Source organism: Scyliorhinus torazame, chromosome 6 (genome assembly GCF_047496885.1).
Source record: "Scyliorhinus torazame isolate Kashiwa2021f chromosome 6, sScyTor2.1, whole genome shotgun sequence".
NCBI classification, from domain to species: domain Eukaryota; kingdom Metazoa; phylum Chordata; class Chondrichthyes; order Carcharhiniformes; family Scyliorhinidae; genus Scyliorhinus; species Scyliorhinus torazame.
Window position 1 is genome coordinate 201,110,333 of NC_092712.1, and position 25,407 is coordinate 201,135,739.

A 25,407-nucleotide genomic window follows, 5' to 3' on the forward strand; every position below is an offset into this window, starting at 1 on the left:
ACTGAATCGTGGGAGAAGCCTTGCATCAGTCTCCCAGTAAAAAGGAGAAGGAGCCCACGTGGGATTCTCAGTCGCTGGCAGCAGGATGTCAATGAGGCTTAGAAATGAACCAATTGACACCTATTATTCCTGAGCCCACCACAATTTAATGGGTGACTCAGGCATTAAACAGGGGTCACGCAGATTTCCCGCACCTTTTGAGCACCCAACAAATTATGTCAGGTTTGCCAGTGGTCTCTCTGGAGCACCACTCACTGTCAGGCACTCGGTGCCTGTTCTGGGACTCCAGCGTCAGTAAGGGTATGATTGCTGAAAGCCACCTTCTGCCCTGACCTCTGACATCCCCTGGCCCTGCCTCCTGCGACCCCAACCCTGTGACCCCTATCCCACCTTGGTCTGGGGTCCCAAGATGCCTGTGGGCCTCTGATGGGCATAGTGGTGCCAGCAGTCACTGCTCCCACTAGTGCTAACAGCAATGAGGTGCTGCCTGCCTTTGATTGGCCAGCTGGTCTTGGTGGGCGGGACCTCTGCTGCCAAGGATCTTAAATGTAGGAAAGGCCTGACAATGGCCACTTAAATGCCTGAAGGGCACTTGATCCCGTTGGGCCTCCCCCATGGAACTGACAGCCCCCTACCCCCCTCAACCCCTGGTCACCCCCACAAAATCCAGTTTATTATTTTAGATTAATTCAAATTAATTCAGCTCTGGCACACCTCGGAGTAAACACAAGTTAGTCACCTTTTATGGAAAAACTACGCTTAAAGCCACTGCCTCATAAAAATCTCAATTGAGCTGCACGAGAAGGTGTGTGGCGGCTAACAGCGTCTGTACATCTCAATACCTGGTTTTACCTACACACTGAACTCCATGGAGACAGCCGCACACCTTCCTGAACTTGATTCACTGGGATGTTTAAAAATTAAACTAATCTCATCTGCTATTTCATTCCCTCCAACATTTGCAAATCATATTAGACAAATTATTACATCAGAGATACACAGCACAAAGCTACAAACTCACAAGACAAAATTTACAAGTTTATAGTTGGGTAAATAGCAGGCAGCAAGCTGCTGAACTGTGCAGACAGTTAATGAAGACAATTGTCACAGTGTCCCATTTTGTTTTGTTTCAACCTACAGAAAAAAATTAAATGTACGTATAAGATTTAGGTTAATGCCCTTACACACATTTACAGACTATTCACAAGACATGGAAACATTACATGAAAATACTGTGTAAAAAGGCTGATTGTTATTGGTAGTTTGCAGACTCTATACATTTCTACAGCACAAGAAACTACTCATATTATCTGTGTAATAGATTCTCCTATGGAAGAATTGCTTTATTTCTTTTTGCTGAATAAAGATGCAGCCATTCAAAGTCCGCGTGGATTACTGCAGGAGCAAGTTTCTTTCCATGTTATTTAGTTCCATGATTATCACTGCATAGTTCCCTGTTTGAATTATTGCAGTACTTTATTATTACTTTCCTAATGTTCTCTCCTGTACAGAGGCAGGTCAATAAGGAGCAAATAGAACTGGTGTATGTGCTGCCCGTATAGGTCCCGGAGCTGGTCGAAGGAGAGCAGCAGGAAGGGCTGCTGTTTGGAATAGAGTGGCTGCTGGGCCGGAGCGCAAAGCAAACGGTGAATTCACAGCAGCAGCAGCAGCCGCGGCTGCAGCAAACGGATTTGGTAAAAGGCGAGCAGCCAATGGCTTAGTAAGTTCCTTCTGAAAGGCCAGCTTCACCTGTAAAAGAGAACACTGCAGTGAAGTATGTTTGAACAAAGGTCTCAAATATATTCTTGCATTTAAAGCATTGACGTGATATGCTACATCATTAATCTGGCCTTTGATCATCCAGAAATGTTTTTAATTTAATGCATTGTTAAATGTCAAATGCTAAATGCATTGTATGTCAGCAATAAAAATGCACTTTCAAGAAAATAAGAAACCAAGCAATATTATGCACCTTATTTATTCACAATGCAACCAATTACTGAACAGTCTTTTTTTTTTACCTACCCCAAGCATTCTTATAGATGTTAGCTTTAAAAAATAAATAAAAATCCAATTTGTCTGATGCAGCATTCATATTGAAATTGAAATCCCAAAGGATGGGCATGGGAAGCCACCATTAATTTACAGCAAGTTGTCACATAGGATCAAAAAGTGCCCAGACGCTTGAAATGGTAAAGTAATGGACTCCTAATTCTCCGAAGAAATTAATTTTCCTGGTTCTGTGCCAGTTAGGCAAGCTCCTCGAATTTAATTAGTAGTTATATAAACATTAAATATAACTCCACCTCCAAAAGGCAAGTAAATACTCAAATACAAATGAAGTATTTTTTGTAACTTTCATGCAAAATGCCAGTTTTCTTATTTCACAACTGTAAAGTTTTACTGCCATTCAGGCCTACCAACAATTTCGTAAATTGATTTAGACCAAAATTTGATCAGGATCACTTCAATGCGAGAATTTTAATTATTTTGGCAACACATTTTACATCCCCTTTCAAAATTGGGAGACATGCAAAACAAACTGTTGATTTACTTTTATCCTTTTAATCAGTTGCACAAAGTGAAAAATATCTTACTTTCTTTATTTAAATAAATTTAGAGTACCCAATTCATTTTTTCCACTTAAGGGGCAATTTGGCGTGACCAATCCACTGACTCTGCACATCTTTAGGTTGTGGGGGCGAAGCCCACGCAGCCACGGGGAGAATGTGCAAACTCCACACGGACAGTGACCCAGAGCCGGGATCGAACCTGGGACCTCGGTGCCGTGAGGCAGCAGTGCTAACCACTGCGCCACCGTGCTGCGCTAAAATATCTTATTTTCTGCCATATTTCAGTTAATCTATGGGTAAAAGGCTGGCTCTTGATTGGAAAATAATAATGGGTCAGATTCGCCTTTTGGGAGACTATGTTCTCTTGCTGGAGATGAATCGCCTCTGATTAGCATTCACACCGGGAGCGGCACCCAGAGGCGATTCACTAACCGTACAAATGCAAATTATGCATGGCGGAGATTGCAAGGGATTCCCTTGCAAATCTCATTATCGGGCTGCCATTTTGAGCGGACGGCTGATAACGAGATCCGGTGGCTTGCCGCACTCCCACTGCAACGCAATTCTGGTCCCCCATCATGGATTTGCTGGGCCACCCCCCCCCACTGTATTACACACCCATGAGGGTGGCGCGAGCCTCCTCCCTATCATCTCAACCAGAGACCCCCATAACAGAGACCGCCACCAGAGACCCCCCATAACAGAGACAATCAGCAGAGACCCCCATAACGGAGACCAACTCCCATAACAGAGACCACCATAACAGACCCCCTTACTGGAAGTTAAAGAGCGTCCAGACAGAAACAGTGAAAAGAATCATTGCTTTAAAACTCACCTGTCCCTTACAGCTGCTGCCTCAGGCAGACAAAGCAGCAACTGTAAATTTCTAGAAAGCGAAAATGACATCCCCGGTGTTTGAACTCCCTCAGATCCTTTGATCTACGAGGCTTTTATTCACATCAATGAGAAATTGTTTTTTTCTAGGCTGCGATTAACAGCTTCCAGACAACCAGATGTCTGGATTGTTTAATTAAATTTTCCTTCACACTTGAATGGATCTCAAGGACCCTGGGCGAAATTCTCCGGAAACGGCGCGATGTCCGCCGACTGGCGCCCAAAACGGCGCCAATCAGACGGGCATCGCGCCGCCCCAAAGGTGCGGAATGCTCCGCATCTTTGGGGACCGAGCCCCAACATTGAGGTGCTAGGCCGGCGCCGGAGGAATTTCCGCCCCGCCAGCTGGCGGAAACGGCCTTTGTTGCCCCGCCAGCTGGCGCGGAAATGACATCTCCGGGCGGCGCATGCGCGGGAGCGTCAGCGGCCGCTGACAGTTTCCCACGCATGCGCAGTGGAGGGAGTCTCTTCCGCCTCCGCCATGGTGGAGACCGTGGCGGAGGCGGAAGGGAAAGAGTGCCCCCACGGCACAGGCCCGCCCGCGGATCGGTGGGCCCCGATCGCGGGCCAGGCCACCGTGGGGGCACCCCCCGGGGTCAGATCGCCCCGCGCCCCCCCCAGGACCCCGGAGCCCGCCCACGCCGCCTTGTCCCGTCGGTAAATACCTACTTTAATTTACGCCGGCGTGACAGGCAATTTCTCGGCGGGACTTCGGCCCATCCGGGCCGGAGAATCCAGCGGGGGGGCCTGCCAGCCGGCGCGGCCCGATTCCCGCCCCCGCCGAATATCCGGTACCGGAGACTTCGGCAACCGGCGGGGGCGGGATTCACGGTGGCTGCCGGCCAACATGACGCCCGTAATGTTGCATCCTCCGAGGCTTCACCTTCCTCCTGTAGCAATAAGGATTATTCAATCACTTGGTGTGGAGACTGTTGAGTTTTTGCAGGTTTCAGGACCCTAATTGACTAGAAACAACCTTCAGTGAAATTGTGAACCTACGATTTTCATTTTGATGATTTATTTCGTACCTCATTGACAGCACACTCTGGAATATATTGGGCTGGGTTCTCCATCACCTGACACCAACAAAGAGATTCACAATCGGGCAGAGAATCCAGTGCCATAAAAAACGGGATTGGCGCTGATCTGTTTCTGATGCTCCGGTCCCCCGCTGGTGGCGGTATCGAGGTTCATGCCCCATGTCAGCGGGAGAATGCAAATAGGTCAAATGGATCCCTTTGCATCCTATTACCCGGCTGGATATCGGATTCTCCACACCTCCGTGATTCTAATAATAATAATAATCTTTATTATTGTCACAAGTAGGCAAGAAATCCCTCCGGCGCCGGCCTAGCCCCTCAATGTTGGGGCTCAGCCCCCAAAGGGCGCAATGCCCGTCTGATTGGCGCCGTTTTGGGCGCCAGTCGGCGGACATCACGCCGTTTGGGGAGAATTTCGCCCTACATCCTTGCTCTGCACCCAACACTCACACGAAAAATTTCACCTGAATGGTAGTTCACACCTCGGAACTAAGGGAACCACATGTTGATGAGGTTACATCACAGTTGCATGTGCACTGGTCAGAGACTGAGATGGAACAGGGACAGAGGAGTGTGGAAGACAGAAAGTTGCTGAGTCCCAGATAGATGATGAGATTCTAGTGTTGGCCATAAGGTGGCAGGTGTTGAATGAGGTGAATGGAGATATAGCAGAAATATCAAAGTGCATGGAGTTTGGAGGAGTTTATCGAGGCCATAAGCACTGCAATGACCTGCTCAACTGAACATACAGCTTTTCCTTTGACAGATTGGTGACTGTCTTGGAGGATCAAACCCAGCAGGTTCCAGAAGCAGTCATGGGTGCATGTTCCAACCTGCACTTTATCATCCTGTCCCTGAGCTCAGGGGGCCAGAGTTGGGTGATAGGGGAATGAGGACTATAGATTCATATCCAGTTCCTGGTCCCTCTCCGGAAAGCAGGGAGGACCAATTAAACCTCATGTTGGAGGATGGGCAGCAGCTGATGCCCTCTGGGAGATTCCTCAGCACATTACTGGTGGGGACATGCGCTCTCCCACCCATCGGTCATTGGCTCAAATATCCTTGAGAAGGGTCTTCTGTTAATGTGCAGGATACATGCACTCTTTAGGACCTTCATACCAAACTCATCACAGATAAGGCGGCACAAGGCTCAGCAGCTTGTCTCCATCGCAGCAACAATTAAGTGAGGGGAGGGCACACCTGGGAAATAATTTTGAAAAACCTAGTTACACTTTGGTGCACATGGGCGAATTTATCATTTGTATTATTGGCAAAGGGAAGTAAGGTTCAGTGTACATAAATGTTGTGCTGTTTGAACATCCTAGAGAAGAGCTCTGGTTTACTTACTATATGCAATAATGGATGGAGATAGGTTCCATGAATGGTCTGACTTGAAAGTGTCTTAAATTACAAACAGGGGAGTAACGTGGTTCGGATGTTTGTAATTTTAAGAGCTGAAGAGCTGATTTTCTGGTGATGAGGGAGAGAGCGGAAGGAAATAGTGAATAAGATGAAAGGAATTTTCCATAAACGGGGTTACTGGAACCTCAGGAAGATTAAAGCCTCCCTTTGTTTCACCCCCATCCAGATGCTTTCTAGCAAGGTCTTGCACATCTGCCTTTGTCTGATCCCTCTACTCCTCTTCTATCTCCTCATCAGACAATAGATGGTCTCGTTGGCTCTTCCTCTGGGACTCCTCCCCGGCAGCTCCAGGTTATAGAGAGCACAGCAAACAACTAGCATCAGAAACAGTCTTTTGGGATCGTACTGAAGAGCTCCTGCAGATCGGTCAAAGCATTGCAACCTCATTTTGAGAAGACCAACTGTCTATTCACTGATGGCCCTGGTTAGGCCATGGCTCATTATATCGGCACTCAGGGTCAGTCCTGTGACCTCGAATTGGTACCATGAGCCACTGCTTTAATGGGTACCCTTTGTCAGCCACAGACATCCTTCCAAAGCATAAGGTCCACTAAACAGGCCGAGCACCTGGAAGTTCCTGAGGATAAAGAAATCATGACTGCTCCTCAGTAGCTTGCAGAGACAAGCAGGATGTCCTTCAGGTGCTCGCAGACTATCTACTTGTTGGTTGAATGGTAGCACTTCCTGCAAATGAAGGTCCCTGGCTAGCCTGCTGATGACTCGATAGTGATATGAGTGCAGTAAATTATGCCTCGCACTCACAGATAGCCTGACATGACTGCAAAGCCTCTGGGTCCTTCTGTCTGACTGTTGTGGTTAGTGGTGAGGGCCATGAATGGCCTGCACATCTAAACACAACATCTGTAAACACATTAGTGGCATAGTGTAGGTTAGATGGCTTTTGTTTCGGTGCAACATCGTGGGCCGAAGGGCCTGTACTGCGCTGTATTGTTCTATGTTCTATGTTCTATTAATACGGTGGTGTGCTGCAGGCTGGGTAATGCCATTCAGGTCGCCACTTGGGACAAAAGATCATGACTTTCCATGCCATCACACAGTTGGATATGATCTCCTCAGACACCATGGGCTGGATTCTCCATTTCTGCAGCTAACTGCAGGAGGTTCACATCAAAACAATTGGCGTGAACCCCTCACCGATTCCGGTACCGGTGAGGGGCTAGCACCGGCACCGACTGAAACTCCCGCCTCCCCCATCGAAAACGGCCGGAGACTGGCAGGATCCCGGGCCGCGCATATGCACGGCTGACGAGCTACAGCGGTCGCGCCGTACAACATGGCGCCGGCCGTGCGCCAGTCCAACCCACCATCCGTGACCCCACAGCCCATTCACTGGCCATCCCCTGGCCACCCCCCACCAGTCCCCCCCAGCCCTAGGAGAAGCCCCTCTTGCCAGCGGCATGGATCCTGGCGGAGTGTGGCGGCGCTGGAAACAGTCCACATCGCAACCGGCACGTCGGGTTCATGATTTGTGGGACCACACGTGCCCCGCGCCATCGGGGACTCGATCCATCGGGGGCGGAGCATAGTGGGTGGGTCGGCCAATGAGGCGCCAACGGCATTGCGACTGCGCGTGGCGCGCATCACGAACACACCATTTTTGAGGAGGTGGAGCATGGCTGACCGGCATCAAACCGGCGCCCGCCCTAATTTCAGCGTTGGAGCCCATTCTCCGCTCAATCGGCAAACACGATTTCAGCGTCGGGCTACGGAGAATCCCACACCAAGTCACACAGAGAAGTCACAGTTGCACTGGAAAGCCAAAACCTCCTCAATCATTGACTCTCTCTGTCATGCATTCCCTGTATATATGAATGGCAGGGTATGGGCCCCGCCAACACGAAAGAATTCTTTTAAGACTGGAATCAATGAGAATCAGAGCAAAAACTCCACTGGTTAGAGTCAGACTTAGCACAAAGGAAAATGACTGTGGTCATTGGAGGCCAATCATTTCAGCCCCAGGGCATCACTGCAAGAGTTCCTCAGGGCAGTGTCCTATGCCCATCCATCTTCAGCTGCTTCATCAATTACCTCCCCTCCACTATAAGGTAAGAAATGGAATATTCACTGATACTTGTACACAATTCCATTCTTTTCACACTTCCTCAGATACTGCAGCAGTCCATGTCCACATGCAGCAACACCTGGACAACATTCAGACTATTGTGTTATCTGACACTCGTGCCACCAAAATGACAAAGACCATCTACAATAAGAGAGTCTAACCACCTTGCTTTGACATTCAGTGGCATTACCAAGTGCCCCATAATCAACATCCAGATCGTCACCATTGGCCAGAAATTTAACTGGTTCAGCCATTTAAATACTATAACTGCGAGAGCAGACCAGAGGCTGGTATTACCTGACTCTAACTGCCCAAAGCCTCTCCACTATCTACAAGTCAGAGTGTGATAGAATGCTCTCACTTGCCTGGGTGATTGCAGTTTTAACAACACTGCTGACACTCAAAACCAGCCAGGACTTGATTCATCACTTTAAACATTCACATCCTCCACTGCCAATGCATGTGGCAGCTGTGTGTACCATATACAGGATTCAGTGCAGCAACTTGCCAAGGCTCCTCTGACAGCACCTTATAAACCCCCAACCTCCATCACTTAGGCCACCAGGTGCCAAATAATAATAATAATCTTTATTAGTGTCACAAGTAGGCTTACATTAACACTGCAATGAAGTTACTGTGAAAATCATGGTAACACTACCATCTGCAATTTCCCATCCAATTTGTACATCATTCCGATTTGGAAATATATTGCTGTTCCTTCAACATTACTGGATAAAAATCCTGGACCTCACTGTCTGACAGCACTCTGGATATACCTTCACCACATAGAATGCAGCAGTTCAAGAAGATGTCTCATAATCACTACCCCCTGCGCAATAAGGGATGGGTAACAAACGTTTACCTAACCTGTGATGCCCATTTCTCTGAAATGAAAAGAAATTGGTGCATCCAGTTGTTTGGATTTGGAGTTTCCGAAGCAGCTGATTTTCTCTTTGCAGGCCAGCTCCAGTAGTGGACAACCCTGAATACAGGTCTCAAGCCCCATTATAGACATCTGCTTAAATTATGATGTAAGAACCAATGCAGGGAAATTTGCAACATGCCAACTATCTTGATACTTTGGATATCTAAGTCTAATGTGATGCACCAGCTTTGACCATTGCCATTTCCTTAACATAGGCCTACATGTGAGGGATTCAGCAAAAAGATATGTGCCCGGGCAGCTGCCTCCCCTTTGAAAATATTCAATTATTTCTCCATTTGTCACAAATTCACCTCACAGCCGGTCTTGGATCTTGTTTCTGAGCTAAAAGTTAAGAGGAAGTATTGTGAATGCTTTACGAATCAAGGAGAGCTATTTGATAAAATGACTTAAGTGTGGCAAACTTACGCAGTTTCAAAATTTGATGTCACTGGAGAAAGATGAGAAAGTCCATGTTTGTGCCTTCTGAGCACTGTCCCAAAGGACAGTGTGTAGGATGAATTTGACATTCATTAAGGCGCACTCATGTCAATCTACAATTGGGGTGGATACTCCTTCTGTCTTGGAATCTATTCCTTTTAATTCTCTTCTTGAGACATACAAACCCATAATGATATGGTTAGGGGAACTCTTCATCCTATTCCACTGTTCAAAGTAGTGAGTAAAGCTTATTGGATCCCCAGCTGAATCTGCCAACAACATAAAGCCAACTATGGAATAAAATCACTGAAGTTCTTTCAGAAATACCGAGGGACAAAACTTTATGACAGCGCCCAACCCAATATTGAAAAAGACATCAAATTGGGTCAGTGGCAGTGGACGATCTTGTCTTACTTCTCTTTTGATAGAGATAGGTGAAGTGACTCATGTGTCAATATTTACACTGAAATCTAAGCTATGGTTTGAACTCCCGTAGCATCTAGCTTGATCATAAAAGCCAAATGAGACTTTATATCAGAAAAAAAGAATACCAATGTTCTCATGCAGTTATCACCAAGTTTTATATTATCACGGTGTGAAAAATAAAGTTCTAGAGATCACCCGTTTTCTGGTGAGGTGCACCCCTGCCGGTAGCGGGATCATCCACCCCAGCAGCCGGCCAATGGGGTTTCCCATCGTGGGGCACCCCCACGCCACCGTGAAATCGGCGGGCGTGTGTGCACTGCTGGCAAAACGGAGGATCCCGCCGACGGAGAATCCAGCCCCACATTTTTTTCAACTGGTTATTTCCATATGCATCTGCCCGCCTACCTTAAGCAACCTCTGAGCATGCAATAATAATTACTCAGTTATGGATTTGTGATTTAGTTATCTGAGCTTACCGCATTTATGCATGCGCTTACCGCAAGTGCATTGGTACCCCTTTGGAGCTTGTTGTATGGACTGTATTTGGGTTTTGGAGGTTTTCCTGCAGCTCTGTCCTTGTGTCTTCTGCTGCTTATGTGCTGTGTTAAAATAAACAATGAAAGACAGAAAATAAGAAAATTGATCTCAAAAGATAGATGGGTTTGATGGCGTTTAGAAGAATTTTCTCTTAAGTTCTTAAGTCTAACCTGTTTGAGTTGTGTTTCTGAATTGACATGTACATCACAGATTTCACAGTGAAAGGTTTTATTTTGCAAGCCAGTGGTAATCCCTTTGTTGGTGGTTGTTTTCCCTTTGACGCCCGGTCGGGGAAATGCCTTAATCGGACCCCCACCATTTCGAGCTTCCAGCATAGTTTTGTGCTTGGACCCTGTTGAAGAAAATGAGACAACATAACTAAAACAAAACTTAATTGAAAATTTCTCGACTGAATTATTGGCTGACCATATTCACAGAGAGAGAACAAATATGTATCCATGATGTTGCTCCTCATGAAGAGATTAACCGGGTTAAAAGAAGTCTTGGCTAATTTACAGCTTAATTTTTGACAGTCAGGCAGCAAAACACGAGTCATCAAGCCAAGGTTGGTAGCAAATCACTGGGAATCCTTGGCTTCTGTATGGAAGCCTGCCATATTAGAGGTGATAATGGCAAAAGACTAGGCAATATCCACACCAATTTCACGGGCAGTAGATGTAAGGTACGGGAAGGAGTCCACATTAAAATCTTGGCGCATGCTGGAATTGCTGATGTGGGGACAGGTGGAGAACATAGTACAGGAGATGTCTTGGAGTCAGGAGATGAGATACTCAACACAGATATCCCAGCCACTGACCTGCATCAGGGCACAATTCAGCCAAAGAATTTCTAAGTGTCATTTAGGGTGAGTTTGGTGGAGTGTCTCATGTCTGCCCCATTTGCGAGATCGTGGCCTGTTGTCACCTGCAGTCTCAAAAATGATCCCCACATGAATCTCGACATGCCTGGCTCTTGGCAGTCTGATTCACCCGACATGCACCGCAACTCCTAACAAGGGGGAGCTGCTTTTAAATGCTCCCTCAGAACTCACTCACAGTCAAGAAATGAATATGGCAGCGCAGAAACATGCTCTTCGCTTTGGGGATTCTGACCCGACCAGGCTTCCCAATGCAGTGGATGTGGCCTAGGCCCAAACATCTTCAGCTGCTTCATTAATGACCTCCCTTCCATCAGAAGGTCAGAAGTGGGGATGTTTGTGGATGACTGCACAATGTTCATCACTATTCGTGACTCCTCAGATAATGAAGTAGTCCGTGTCCAAATGCAATATCCAGTGTTGGGCTGACAAGTGGCAAGTTACATTCGCACCACACAAGTGTTCGGCAATTACCATCTTCTACAAGAGAGAATCTAACCACCACCCCTTGACATTCAATGGTATTAACATCGCTGAATCCCCACAATCGACATCCTGGGGCTTACCATTGATCAGAAACTGAACTGGACGAGCCATATTAATACTGTGGCTACGAGGGCAGGTCAAAGGCTAGGAATCCTATGTCGAGTAACTCACCTCCTGACCTCCAAAACCTGTCCACCATCTACAAGGCACAAGTCAGGAGTGTAATGGAATACTCTCCACTTGCCTGGATGAGCGCAGCTCCAAAAACACAAGAAGCTCAACATCATCCAGGACACCATCCAGCAACCCGCTTGATTGCTCCTCCTCCCACAAACATTCTAACCCACCAGCACCGACGAACAGTGGCAGCCATGTGTACCATCTACAAGGCGCACTGCAGCAACTCACCAAGGTTCCATAGACAACACCTTCCAAACACATGACCACTACCATCTAGGAGGACAAGAGCAGCAGACACCTGGGAACCCCACCACCTGGAGGTCCCCCTCCAAGTCACTCACCACCCTGGATTTGGAAATATATCGCCATTCCTTCACTGTCACTGGGACAACATCCTGGAACTCCCTCCCTAACAGCACAGTGGGTGTACCTACATCTCAAGGACTGCAGCGTTTCAAGAAGGCAACTCACCACCACCTTCTGAAGGGCAACTAGGGATGGGCAATAAATGCTGGCCTAACCAGAGACACTCGCATCCCGTAAATGAATTTTAAAAATGGCCGGGCATACTGTTCCTCCAAGGGTGACGAATGTGATATAAAATAGTTAGTTTAAATATATTAGTTACAGTAATGTAGATGTAGGCCGGTCTAATACTAGTGAGTTCACAGACAAAGGATTTCAGAAAGCATGGCACGGAAGGGGGACGGGTGTCTAGTAGAGGAGGAGAAAAGGATGCTGGGTAACAAGAGGCCAGGGGAAAGGAAAAAGAAGTGAGCCAATTAGGATGTACGGCCAGGTCAGGAGAGATATAGGATGACCTATGGGAATCGTTTATGTGAAACCTGATGCCATTTGAATGTATTTGTAGAGATTCCTTTGTCTCCAATAGCACTCGATTCTGAAGACCCAGGAGGCTGCTTGTGATCTGGGTTTTTGTTAAGCGAGTCAGACTTGCAAGTCGGGTAAAAATAAATAATACTATGCCTACAAATCCATCTCGAGTTTTATTGAGGCCAGACTGACGGGTAAAGAATTCAACATTTGTCATTTGGTGCCGAAACCCGGAATTTCTCAAGACGGTTACTGACCAACCGTGAAATCCGAATTAGACTGATTTTGGACAAGGAAAGTGGAAAAGGGCCCACAATGTGTAGCTGGAAATGACCGAGCATTGATTTTCCCCTCTTCTTATGGTCTGATTGGTCTGGTCCCTCGCGGTTGGTACGGAAAGATCGTCTCGACGAAATCAAAGGTCAGTCTGGGGATTAGAACATTTAACTGATTGGATTTCATAATTGATGATTCGGTTTTGGGTTAGTTTTAGAATTGATGGGACATCAAAATGATGGTTTAATTCCATGTGTGAGTGATGAAGTGATGGGACCTCAGATATAGATGGTTTCGTTCAGTGAGTGTTTTTACATCTATAGTTGATTAAGCTAAAATTGTATCCTTGGACTGTAGTGGCAAAAAAACGCAGTCTTGAGGACTAGTTTGAGATTATGGAGAATTGCTTGGATAATACGAATGATCCAGGCACGCCATTGCAAATATTATGTGATATTTATCCAGATAAAGCGAGAGATTTTAGGAAAATGTCAGCAACCTTAAGGAACAAATTGGGTGACGAATGGCCACTAGGGGGCACTCAGGACCTGGACATCATTAAGAAAATTCAGGGAAAAATCTGGAAAAAGAGCCAAAGTATGAAAGCAAAAGAATTAATTGGATTATGGAGACAATATTGTCAAGAGGAAAGAGATAAGATCATGTTATCAAGTTGGCAAGAAAATGCCCTTAAAATGTGAATTCCAATTAGTGAAGGGGGAACCAGAAACCTCTGGAGATCTTGAAAAAGGAGTGTGCATTCAAAAAACGCGCAAGTAAAGAGATGGTGTACTCAAAACAAAAATGGGCTACGTAGTTCAATGGCTGGCCTTGCATTGACAGAAGATGAAGACTTAGAAAATTGGACCATGTCGGCCAGAGTCCCGACTGCACCAGTAGCATTGTCTGCACTAATTCTGGAACCACCAGAGTATCATAATTTATATCCAGTCCCTGCTCCTCAGATTCAAATCATGCCAGCCTCTCAAGCCCCTTCGGTTGATAGCTTGGGTCCTATTTTAGCATCTTCACTGTCTGTTAGAGAAGGGGAGCTCTGTTCAACAAGCCCAGTTAGCTCTAGGACCCGATCTCGGACAATGAGAGAGGGGCCTGATCCTATCCAGCAACAAACACGCACAACACCTAGATCTCTTCAGACCGATATGGTAGGACAAAAAAGTATGAGAACAAAGAAAGAGGATGGGGATGGTTCTGAGGAGCTGAGGAGCCCAGCCCTTGATAGACGTTCATTTCCCATGGAGACCCAGTGAGATGATGGCTATTCTGGCTGCAATCCCAGACAGGAAGAAATCTCCTGCTGCTTTCGTGGATTATCTGAGAACTACCATCTCAGTTTATCAAGCTGATTCTAGGGACCTCTGGGAATCCAGCAGGTTTTAACCCCAGCAGAGTACCACAATCATCTCAATCACTTGAATTATGCTAGCCTCGCCGCTCTCCAGCAAGCCCATGCTTTGGACGATGATAGACGGGCACAAATTCTGAATGCGTTGAATGTCACATTTCAAAAGCCCATAAACATTTCTGCTAGCTTAGACCTCAAACCTAAAAAGACTGAAGAGACAGAGGAATTTCTGGAACGTTTTAATGAAATCTACCGTGGGCAGTCAGGCGACTTGCCATACCAAAATGGTCAGAATTCCCCTCAATATTGTGCTATGTTAATGCATTGCCTACCACCTTCCGTGGCTACTGCCGTGAAATGTAATAACATGAATTGGACAGAGAACGACCCTTCTCAGATGGCCAGGGCAGTCAGATTTTATTGAAAGGAGGGTGTAGGCCAGGAAGGAGGCTCAGTTACAAAGATTAAGACTGAGTATGTAATGAAAAAGGATGATCTGAGACCCCAACTAGCGGCAGAAACGGTGGCTTACCAGCCGGAACCCCAATATTGTGACCTTGGGTGGGTGGATCAACATGGGGTAGGATATCAAACCCACCCAAATGGACCCTTAGCTCCTCTTTATGGCCCACTGTATGTACCAACAGCTTTACAACTGCCGCCCCCTCTGAGGGGCCATTGGTCTACTAGGAAAAGAGGACGGGGCAGATATAGAGGGAACAATGCATGTTTTAATTGCGGCTGTGCAGATCACTGACAACAGGAATGCCCCTTTAAAAGACAGGCAGCAGAAGGAGATTATCCGACCCAAAGGAGGGGGTACCCACCAAGGGGAGGACAGACGAGATACATTAACTTCTCCCAGGCAAACCCTTTCCCAACACAGGATTGACTAGCTAATTTAGTCATAAGGACTCTCCAATCGGACAGGGAACCTGTTATTTCTCTGCAGATAGGAGATCAACATCACCCATTTGTAATCAACACTGGAGCAGCCATGTCTTCTGTGCAATCAGAACTTCGACTACCACTATCCGACCACACCCAGCATTTGTCGGGGTTCCAAGGACAGGTGTGTGAGTATCCTATTTCTGAACCTGTGACAGTCACTTACGAGAATAAGTCTGCAGATCATCAGTTTGTGGTGACTACTGGATTGGACTGTAACTTGTTGGCCCGAGATTTACTGTGTATCTTCCAGCTACAGCTAGGGTGCGGAGACAAAGGGGTAATGGTTCAATCATGGAGGATGAGACAACAGTGCTATATTTCTATCACTCCCCAGTGGTGGACGTTAGACATTGAACATTCACTGCATCACATTACCCTGGCCTATGACAGAACCGGACAAAACAGGGAGTTGGAGGAAAAATACCGGACGTTAATTGGGACCGAATGGACAGTCAGGATTACAGCCACAGTCACGGAAAAAGAAGGTACAGCCGATTTTGTTACAGTACCACCACATTTATGGCCACAGTCAGCTTCTGTAAGCCCTCATATTACACGTCAGGTCCACGACCAGTACCATGCCAAGGATCTGGGGCCTATGGTAAGGAGCGCAGTGGATCATTCAGATCCAACAGAGTACGCACTTCAAGTCACGACAGACGGCACTTCCATAAAATATTTTGAGGTCCCTGAAACGATTAACACTCGACTTCAGCATCACCGGGGACGTGACGTTTTGGAATATGTCAATCCACAGGTCTGGGCGGAATACCCATCACAAGTGGGAAAGACAAATGTTACACCTATTAAGGTAACGATTAAGGACCATGTAAAGCTACCTTCCATTCGGCAATACCCCCTGAAACTCCAAGCTGCCCCGTCTATAGACAAATTAATCCGAGAGCTGTTGCAACAAGGTATTTTGGTCCCTTGCCAATCAGAATGTAACACTCCCATACTTGCTGTGCCCAAACCAGCCAAACCAGACCAGTACCGATTAGTACAGGATTTACGTTCAATCAATGCCATCGCACAGCCGTTACATGCTCTCGTCTCTAATCCTGCCCACATATTGGCTCAAATTCCAGCTCAAGCGCGGGTCTTCACCATAATTGACCTTCAGCACGCCTTCTTTGCCTTTCCACTCGCATCTGAAAGCCAATATTTGTTTGCCTTCACTTACAATGGACAGCAGTATACCTGGACCCGACTGCCACAGGGGTTCGTCAACTCACCTACACTCTTCTCCAGATGTCTGCAGACCCAACTCCAGGCCTTGACATTGGAGCATGGTTCCACTCTAGTGCAGTATGTAGATGACCTATTGGTAGCGAGTCCTGACGAGCCCAGTAACAGGGAAGTTGTGATCCAGTTATTAAACCACCGATCCTCGTTGGGTTATGTTGTTTCACAATCAAAGGTCCTGGTGGCTCAGACAAAGGTCAAGTTCTTAGGAGTTTTACTTACAGCCACAGAAAGAAGTCTCGAACCCAGTAGGATTGAACCCATATGCCAATTCCCCGCCCCTACAACAGTCAAGGAGATCCGTCATTGGCTGGGTATGGTGAATTATTGTAGGCAGTGGATACCAAACATCGCTGTCTATACAAAGCTGCTGACGCCTTACACTAGTGAAGGGGGGTATTTTACTCTCACCACCGAGGCACTCGAAGCCTTCCGTTGCCTGAAGCAGGCCTTGTTACAAGCATCGGCCCTCGCTAGGCCCTTGTATGACCGACCATTCCAGATATACTGTACTGTTCTGGAAGGATGTTCAACAGCGGTACTCACCCAGCAACATGGGGACAAGCACCGGCCCGTAGCATATTACTCTTCCAAACTTGATCCAGGGGCGTTGAGACACCCTGTTTGCACCCAGATCTTGGCAGCGATATACAATAGTTTGCAGGTTGCTGCCAATATAACTCTCCAACAGGACATTACGGTGTATAGCTCCCACTCGGTCATCGCACTGGGGCAACTGCAGACTCAGCATCTTACCGCAGCTCGTCAGAATAGGTATGAAATATACCTTTTGAACAATCCACGTCTGACATTTAAATACTGTACCACGATCAATCCAGTCTGTTTTCTTAGCGGTCCCCCTGTCCATGAAGACGCACCTGGCCACGACTGTTTAGCCTTGATTCAGGAAACTACCACAATAAGGGACGATCTGAGTGATATTCCGTTAGAACAACCTGACATGATTATGTATGTTGATGGCAGTGCATTAGTAAGCCCCACTGGTCGGAGACTGTCCGGTTATGCAATCATAGATCAGGATGGTCTGATCCTAGAAGCGGCCGCTTTTCAGACCCCTTATTTAGCCCAACAAGCGAACCTTTTGCCCTTACCCGTTCATGTATACTTGGGGTAGATCGTCGGGTAAATATTTACACTCACTCCCGATACGCCTTCGGGGTAGTTCATGACTTCGGACAGCTCTGGAAGAATAGGGGATTCCTTACCTCGGCCGGCACGGAAATATCCCACCGGGGTTTAGTTAATGACCTACTGCAAGCCCTCCTTATGCCCGCGCAGATTTCTGTCATTAAATGCGCTGCCCATACAAACGGTAAGACCCCAGTTGACGTTGGTAATGAACAAGCAGATTGTGCAACGCGGACAGCCGCCCAAATTCAGCAAGTGATGGTGCCTAAAATGTTAAGTCAGATTAAACGATCTGCTATAAATATGTCTGCTTCTGACAAGCCAATGCCAACCATCCAAGACGTCATAAGGTTACAGGAGGACGCTCCTGAGAGTGATAAACAAATGTGGAAACGGTTAGGTTGTACATATGATTCAGTTTCCTCTTTATGGACCACGCCAGCACATCAGACTTGTATGTCTGATGTACTGGCTTTATGGGTCATCGAATGTGTACACTTTGCAACTCATTGTGGGGCTCGGGGGACTAGTGATTTGTTGCTGGACACTTGGTGGCACCCTAAAATGCAGGGATTGGCCCAGAGTATCAGTAATCGGTGTTTGATCTGTCAGCAATATAACACCGGCAAAGGTATCCCTTGTGGTATTGGGCAAACCCCGTTGCCCAATGGTCCCTTTGAGATGCTCCAAATGGATTACATTGAGTTAGAAAGGTGTCAATGTTATAAATATGTTTTGGTCATTGTGGATGTGTTCAGCAGATGGGTCGAGGTGTATCCGACTACCGATAATAAAGCTGCTCCTGTGGTTAAAGTTCTGATGCGGGAAATCATTCCCCGGTACGGCATACCAGCTCAGTTAAGTTCTGATAACGGGCCTCATTTTATTGGACAGATTAACAAGGAGTTCTGCTCCCAGTTGGGCATACGCCAGCAGTTACACTGTGCGTACAGACCGCAGGCGGCCGGGTTGGTTGAGAGACACAATCAGACCCTCAAAACTGAACTGCTAAATTAAGAGCAGACACGGGACTGACATGGCTTAAGTTGCTCCCCGTTGCCCTCTTCCACCTGCGGGTTACACGTGCGGGACCGGACCGGCTCTCTCTTGCAGAGATCCTTTATGGCAGGCCCCTTAGATCTCCCTGGAACCTGCATGTTCCCAGACTGGTTCAGTTTCACCATATGACTGAAGAAATTACCACCTATGTTCTAGCCCTCACTAAGGTCCTCAAGGAGCTCCATGGCCAGGTCCGTGCGGCTCACCAGCCACCGCCCCCATTACCTAGCTCACTTTCAGTGCAGCCCGGTAGTTATGTCATGGTCAAAAATTGGACTCGGAAAGGGTCGGAGCCGCGATGGGAGGGCTTCCAAGTTCTCCTTACCACCCCCACGGCAGTTAAAGTGGAGGGGCGGAGTGCTTGGGTCCACCTCTACCACTGTAAAAAGGTCGGTTACTAACCTGCCTCCCTTCCCCAGCGCTGTTTTACAGGTGTGAAGCATGATGGGGTGGCTACGCACTGCCTGTGTAATCTTCGGCCTCGCCTCGCTTGGAGTGATATCGGCGACGGACATGGAAAAGGGAAATATCATCTACATCTGTAACCCCAACCAAACTACAAGGACATTTTGTTTATGCCGAGGTGATGTTCTTCGCTGATAAGTGGAGCTTGTTCAAGGATCAGCTACTGCGTGTTCTTGATAAGTATGTACCGGTCAGGCAGGGAGGAAGGCGCCGAGCGAGGGAACCGTGGTTTACCAAAGAAGTGGAATCTCTTGTTAAGAGGAAGAAGGAGGCCTATGTGAAGATGAGGTGTGAAGTTTCAGTTGGGGTGATGGATAGTTACAAGATAGCGAGTAAGGATCTAAAGAGAGAGCTAAGACGAGCAAGGAGGGGACATGAGAAGTATTTGGCAGGAAGGATCAAGGAAAACCCAAAAGCTTTCTATAGGTATGTCAGGAATAACTAGGGAAAGAGTAGGACCAGTCAAGGACAGGGATGGGAAGTTGTGTGTGGAGTCTGAAGAGATAGGCGAGATACTAAATGAATATTTTTCGTCAGTATTCACTCAGGAAAAAGATAATGTTGTGGAGGAGAATGCTGAGCCCCAGGCTAATAGATTAGATGGCATTGAGGTACGTAGGGAAGAGGTGTTGGCAATTCTGGACAGGCTGAAAATAGATAAGTCCCCGGGACCTGATGGGATTTATCCCAGGATTCTCTGGGAGGCCAGGGAAGAGATTGCTGGACCTTTGGCTTTGATTTTTATGTCATCATTGGCTACAGGAATAGTGCCAGAGGACTGGAGGATAGCAAATGTGGTCCCTTTGTTCAAAAAGGGGAGCAGAGACAACCCCGGCAACTATAGACCGGTGAGCCTCACGTCTGTAGTGGGTAAAGTCTTGGAGGGGATTATAAGAGACAAGATTTATAATCATCTAGATAGGAATAATATGATCAGGGATAGTCAGCATGGCTTTGTGAAGGGTAGGTCATGCCTCACAAACCTTATCGAGTTCTTTGAGAAGGTGACTGAACAGGTAGACGAGAGTAGAGCAGTTGATGTGGTGTATATGGATTTCAGCAAAGCGTTTGATAAGGTTCCCCACGGTAGGCTATTGCAGAAAATACGGAGGCTGGGGATTGAGGGTGATTTAGAGATGTGGATCAGAAATTGGCTAGCTGAAAGAAGACAGAGGGTGGTGGTTGATGGGAAATGTTCAGAATGGAGTTCAGTCACAAGTGGAGTACCACAAGGATCTGTTCTGGGGCCGTTGCTGTTTGTCATTTTTATCAATGACCTAGAGGAAGGCGCAGAAGGGTGGGTGAGTAAATTTGCAGACGATACTAAAGTCGGTGGTGTTGTCGATAGTGTGGAAGGATATAGCAGGTTACAGAGGGATATAGATAAGCTGCAGAGCTGGGCTGAGAGGTGGCAAATGCAGTTTAATGTAGAGAAGTGTGAGGTGATTCACTTTGGAAGGAATAACAGGAATGCGGAATATTTGGCTAATGATAAAGTTCTTGAAAGTGTGGATGAGCAGAGGGATCTAGGTGTCCATGTACACAGATCCCTGAAAGTTGCCACCCAGGTTGATAGGGTTGTGAAGAAGGCCTATGGAGTGTTGGCCTTATTGGTAGAGGGATTGAGTTCCGGAGTCAGGAGGTCATGTTGCAGCTGTACAGAACTCTGGTACGGCCGCATTTGGAGTATTGCGTACAGTTCTGGTCACCGCATTATAGGAAGGACGTGGAGGCTTTGGAGCGGGTGCAGAGGAGATTTACCAGGATGTTGCCTGGTATGGAGGGAAAATCTTATGAGGAAAGGCTGATGGACTTGAGGTTGTTTTCGTTGGAGAGAAGAAGGTTAAGAGGAGACTTAATAGAGGCATACAAAATGATCAGTGGGTTGGATAGGGTGGACAGTGAGAGCCTTCTCCCGCGGATGGAAATGGCTGGCACGAGGGGACATAGCTTTAAACTGAGGGGTAATAGATATAGGACAGAGGTCAGAGGTAGGTTCTTTACGCAAAGAGTAGTGAGGCCGTGGAATGCCCTACCTGCTACAGTAGTGAACTCGCCAACATTGAGGGTATTTAAAAGTTTATTGGATAAACATATGGATGATAATGGCATAGTGTAGGTTAGATGGCTTTTGTTTCGGTGCAACATCGTGGGCCGAAGGGCCTGTACTGCGCTGTATTGTTCTATGTTCTATGTTCTAAGGGGGAGGGGTGTCTAGTAGAGGAGGAGAAAAGGATGCTGGGTAACAAGAGACCAGGGGAAAGGAATAAGAAGTGAGCCAATTAGGATGTACGGCCAGGTCAGGAGGGGTATAGGATGACCTATGGGAATCGTTTATGTGAAACTTGATGCCATTTGAATGTATTTGTAGAGATTCCTTTGTCTCCAATAGCACTCGATTCTGAAGACCCAGGAGGCTGCTTGTGATCTGGGTTTTTGTGAAGCGAGTCAGACTTGCAAGTCGGGTAAAAATAAATAATACTATGCCTACAAATCCATCTCGAGTTTTATTGAGGCCAGACTGACGGGTAAAGAATTCAACATTTGTCAAGGGGGTCGGACAACCAGCAGCAGGGTGAGCAATGTCACCTGGGAGGCAGTGGCAACTGCAGTGAGTGCAGGCAGCATGACCAGGAGGACCACCATCGAATGTCGGAAGAAGACAAACGATCTCCAATGAGCTGCAATGGTAAGTTGCCACCTCTCTTCTGGCATGAGTCGCGCCTCCTAACCCTCAATTTCCCAAACCAACCCCCAATCCACTGGCTGATGTCGCGCACCCTCCCACCATCCAGTCTTCAAACTTGTTCCTCACAATGTCCTGGCACACACCAGCACTACCCCTTCATGCCTAGGTGCAGAACCCACACATGCCACCTGGCATAGACACCACTGACCTGTCAAGCTGCAGCTCACAAAGCCCTCTCTTTGTCCCCGTAGGAGCTGATAATCCATAATGAGAGAGAAATGGTGAAGATGGGGGCTAGATGCCAGAGATCTGAGTCGTCATCTCCTATGAGGTGCTGGAGATCGCAGGGTTTCCCAAGGAGAGAGCAGTGACCAACAGTGAGGTCGGCAGGCGCCACAGAGGCGAAGATCCACTGCCTCTTCATCCAGATGACCTGTCTCAAATGAGTTGTTGATGTCCGACAAAATTATTCTTCCCTCTCACTGACCCCATGTCCATTGTCTTGCAGGATCACCATCTAATGAGGCCGGACCATCCATAGTCCTGTCCCCCCCTGCATGGGTGGCAGCGTGGGCCCCATTTAACAGATCTCTGCCGCGGTCTCAGGCCTCCACACCGGTGTCATCAGCCTTGACCTCAGCGCGTATCCCTTGTCCCCCACAGACCAACCCACCATCCTGGGATGGTCCTCAAAGACACCGGGGATCACCGAGTGCCCCAGGATGTAGCTGTCATGCACGCTTTTAGGGTAGTGGGCGCAGGTGTAAGATCCTGCGGTGATGGTGGCACACTTGGAACCCCTTCCTGTTAATATAGGGCAATCCTGATGCCCCGATGCTCGCAGGGCGACATGTGTGCCATCGATCAGCCCTTGGCCCTGGGACATCTGGCAATGTTGACAAATCCTGAAGCCCAGGCATCTTGGTGGGCCTGCTAAAGGCGAAGATGGCATAACTCTATATGCCAAGAGTTGGAATCTGTGCATATAGAGCATGCGTCCCCTAACGGATGCAACTGTGGGCTGAAGATTGAGAAATGCCACATAGGTCCCTGCTCGAGCTCTGGAATGACCCAGAGCATAACGTTTAGTGCTGCAGTGACCACCAGGAATGGGTCCACAGGATTCTCAGTCTGCAAGGACATGGCACAGATGTCTCCCTGTTGAGACAGAGTCTTTTGCAGCATCAGCTCAAGGAAAGACCAATGACACCTGTACACCTTGGCCCAACACCGACCCCCCTTCGGGCCCCCTCCTCAGCCTGATGGGTGGCTGTGTCTTTAGTGTGCAGCGGCCTCCTGAACATGTGAAGCCTCCTCCAGCTTTGTGATGGTGTTGCTGCCGTCTTCAGCACATGACCACCTCGGCTTCGACAAGCACAGTGTAGGGCGCCCTCCGAGGGATCTACGCAAGCAAACTTCTTTGTTTCTGGAAGAAATTGGAGAAGGAGGGAGACCAACAATCAGTTAGGGCTTCCATCCCAGGATCCTTAAATCCCCCAGGCCTCCCCCATCCTTACCATAACTGCCCAGCCTTCTCTCAGTGTACCATCCAGCAAGTCAGTTGTGCTGGAAAACCTCACTCTACACTTTCACTCCCGGCCAGATCAGGGACCAGCGCCCAGACCTCTGCCAGTAACATCAGGGAGGCCATGCTCAGCTGCCCTCCATTCATACTGACACTGACCTTTTGGCCGCTAGAGGGTTCTCAGTGCTGATGCCTGATCTTTGGTGTTTGATTGTGCACCTCAATGGTCCTGATGCACCTCGAGTTCAGGCACCCTGTTCAGGGATCAAAGGTTGCGGGACATTCAGTCCACTAATCACCCTCTCAGACATGGCACCTGTTCCTTCGAGGAGGCACTTGAGAGTTCAGCAACGTGAAGTGCTTTCACAGTTAGCATGTGAAATAACCTTCAGCTGTAAAGCTACATGCTGTTCATAGTCAAAGGGAGTGAAATTGAATTTCATGAGAAGCTACAGCAGGGCTCTGTCCTGGGAGAGTTTGGTAGGACAGACAGGCTGCAGATGTGGTTGCCTCTGTTCTGGGTCTCCACTGTTGTGTTGGGCGCTCTGGATCCGTGGAACACATACAGGCCACCAACACTTAAAATAGTACAACACTATTTTATTAAGTTAGAAACTGTTGAACATACTTTCACTGTGGGCTAACACGATGTTAGATTAAACTAAAGACCTATGCCTGTCCTAACCAGTCTATGCATTCAGCACATGGTGAAGATCTGTGCTGTAAGCTGTAAGCTCTGTCCTTCTGAGAGGCTGCATCCCGAATGAGTGGGAAACCTGATGCCCTCTGTCTATATAGTGAGTGTGCTCTAACTGGTGATTGGCTGCGGTGTTGATTGGTCTTGCTGTGTATCCATCAGTATGTGTGTATCTGCACCATGATATACTGGTGTATATTATGACATTCCCCCCATTTATAAAGAAATGTATGTGTGTGGCAATAAATAATGTGTGGTGAGAATGTTCCTAACTCCATGTGGGGTGCAAAGACATATTTACAGGACTACGTACATGAGAACTAAACTATTTACATGGGAAGGTGCCTGGAGCAGAGAAGCAGTATGCAACAAAAGTAACGAGATCAACACTATATACAAACCAGGGAAACGACCAAACAAAGCAACAAAACAATTCAGAGAGTCCATAAGTTCAAAACGTTCATAAATTAAGTCTCTGAGGTGGGCGACGAATTCTGGTTGACCGCCTCAAGGGTGGGTCGAGAGCCGCCGGTTCAGGAGCGGGCTGGACTGCATCAAAGTCAGGGGGAGGCAGAGTAACAGGGAGCTCTGCATAGTCCGTGGCAGGGTCAGCAGGAGGGCGAGGCGACACTGGAGGATCACGTGGCGAGCGTGGAACGAGACAAAGGACGCGTCGATTGCGGCGCAGAATATAGCCATCCAGTAGATGAACCAGGAACGAGCGGCGGGCTACCTGCCGAAGGACAACAGTGGTTGCAGACCAGGCACCATCTGGAAGATGGACGCGGACGTTGTCATCTGGAGCCAGAGCAGGGAGATCAGCTGCACGGGAGTCATGAGCCGCCTTGTGCTGTGCACGAGACAGCTGCATCCGGCGAAGGACCGGAACGTGGTCGAGGTCTGCGACATGGATGGACGGCACCGTCGTCCTCAGGGTGCGACTCATGAGTAACTGGGCTGGCGACAGGCCAGTGGACAGTGGGGCGGAGCGATAGGCCAGCAGGGCGAGGTAGAAATCAGACCCAGCATCGGCAGTCTTGCATAGGAGCCGTTTGACGATATGTACTCCCTTCTCTGCTTTGCCGTTGGATTGGGGGTACAGGGGACTGGACGTCACATGGGCAAAATTGTACCGCCTGGATCATTCTTGGCTGGCGAAGCAGGGGCCATTGTCTGACATAACCGTGAGCGGGATGCCGTGTCGAGCAAAGGTTTCTTTACATGCACGAATGACTGCAGACGAGGTGAGGTCGTGAAACCGTATCACCTC

The 25,407-nt window shown here is 47.8% G+C and overlaps 1 protein-coding gene across 8 annotated transcripts in view; it reads right to left on the reverse strand.

The window, feature by feature from the left end:
• Positions 1-660: 660 nt before the first annotated feature.
• The window catches only part of LOC140425229 (zinc finger protein 385D-like), a 1,050,252-nt gene continuing 1,025,505 nt past the window's right edge, over positions 661-25,407 (reverse strand). For 7 of the 8 annotated variants that reach the window (XM_072509298.1, XM_072509303.1, XM_072509299.1 and 4 more), the window contains 3 exons: positions 10,509-10,690; positions 10,278-10,400; positions 661-1,749 (listed from right to left, as the gene is read on the reverse strand). In XM_072509298.1, coding sequence (XP_072365399.1) covers positions 1,519-1,749; positions 10,278-10,400; positions 10,509-10,690 — 536 coding nt within the window. In that variant the 3' untranslated portion in view covers positions 661-1,518. The remainder of the gene's footprint in view (positions 1,750-10,277; positions 10,401-10,508; positions 10,691-25,407) is intronic. The other variant, XM_072509300.1, reaches the window with a different exon arrangement.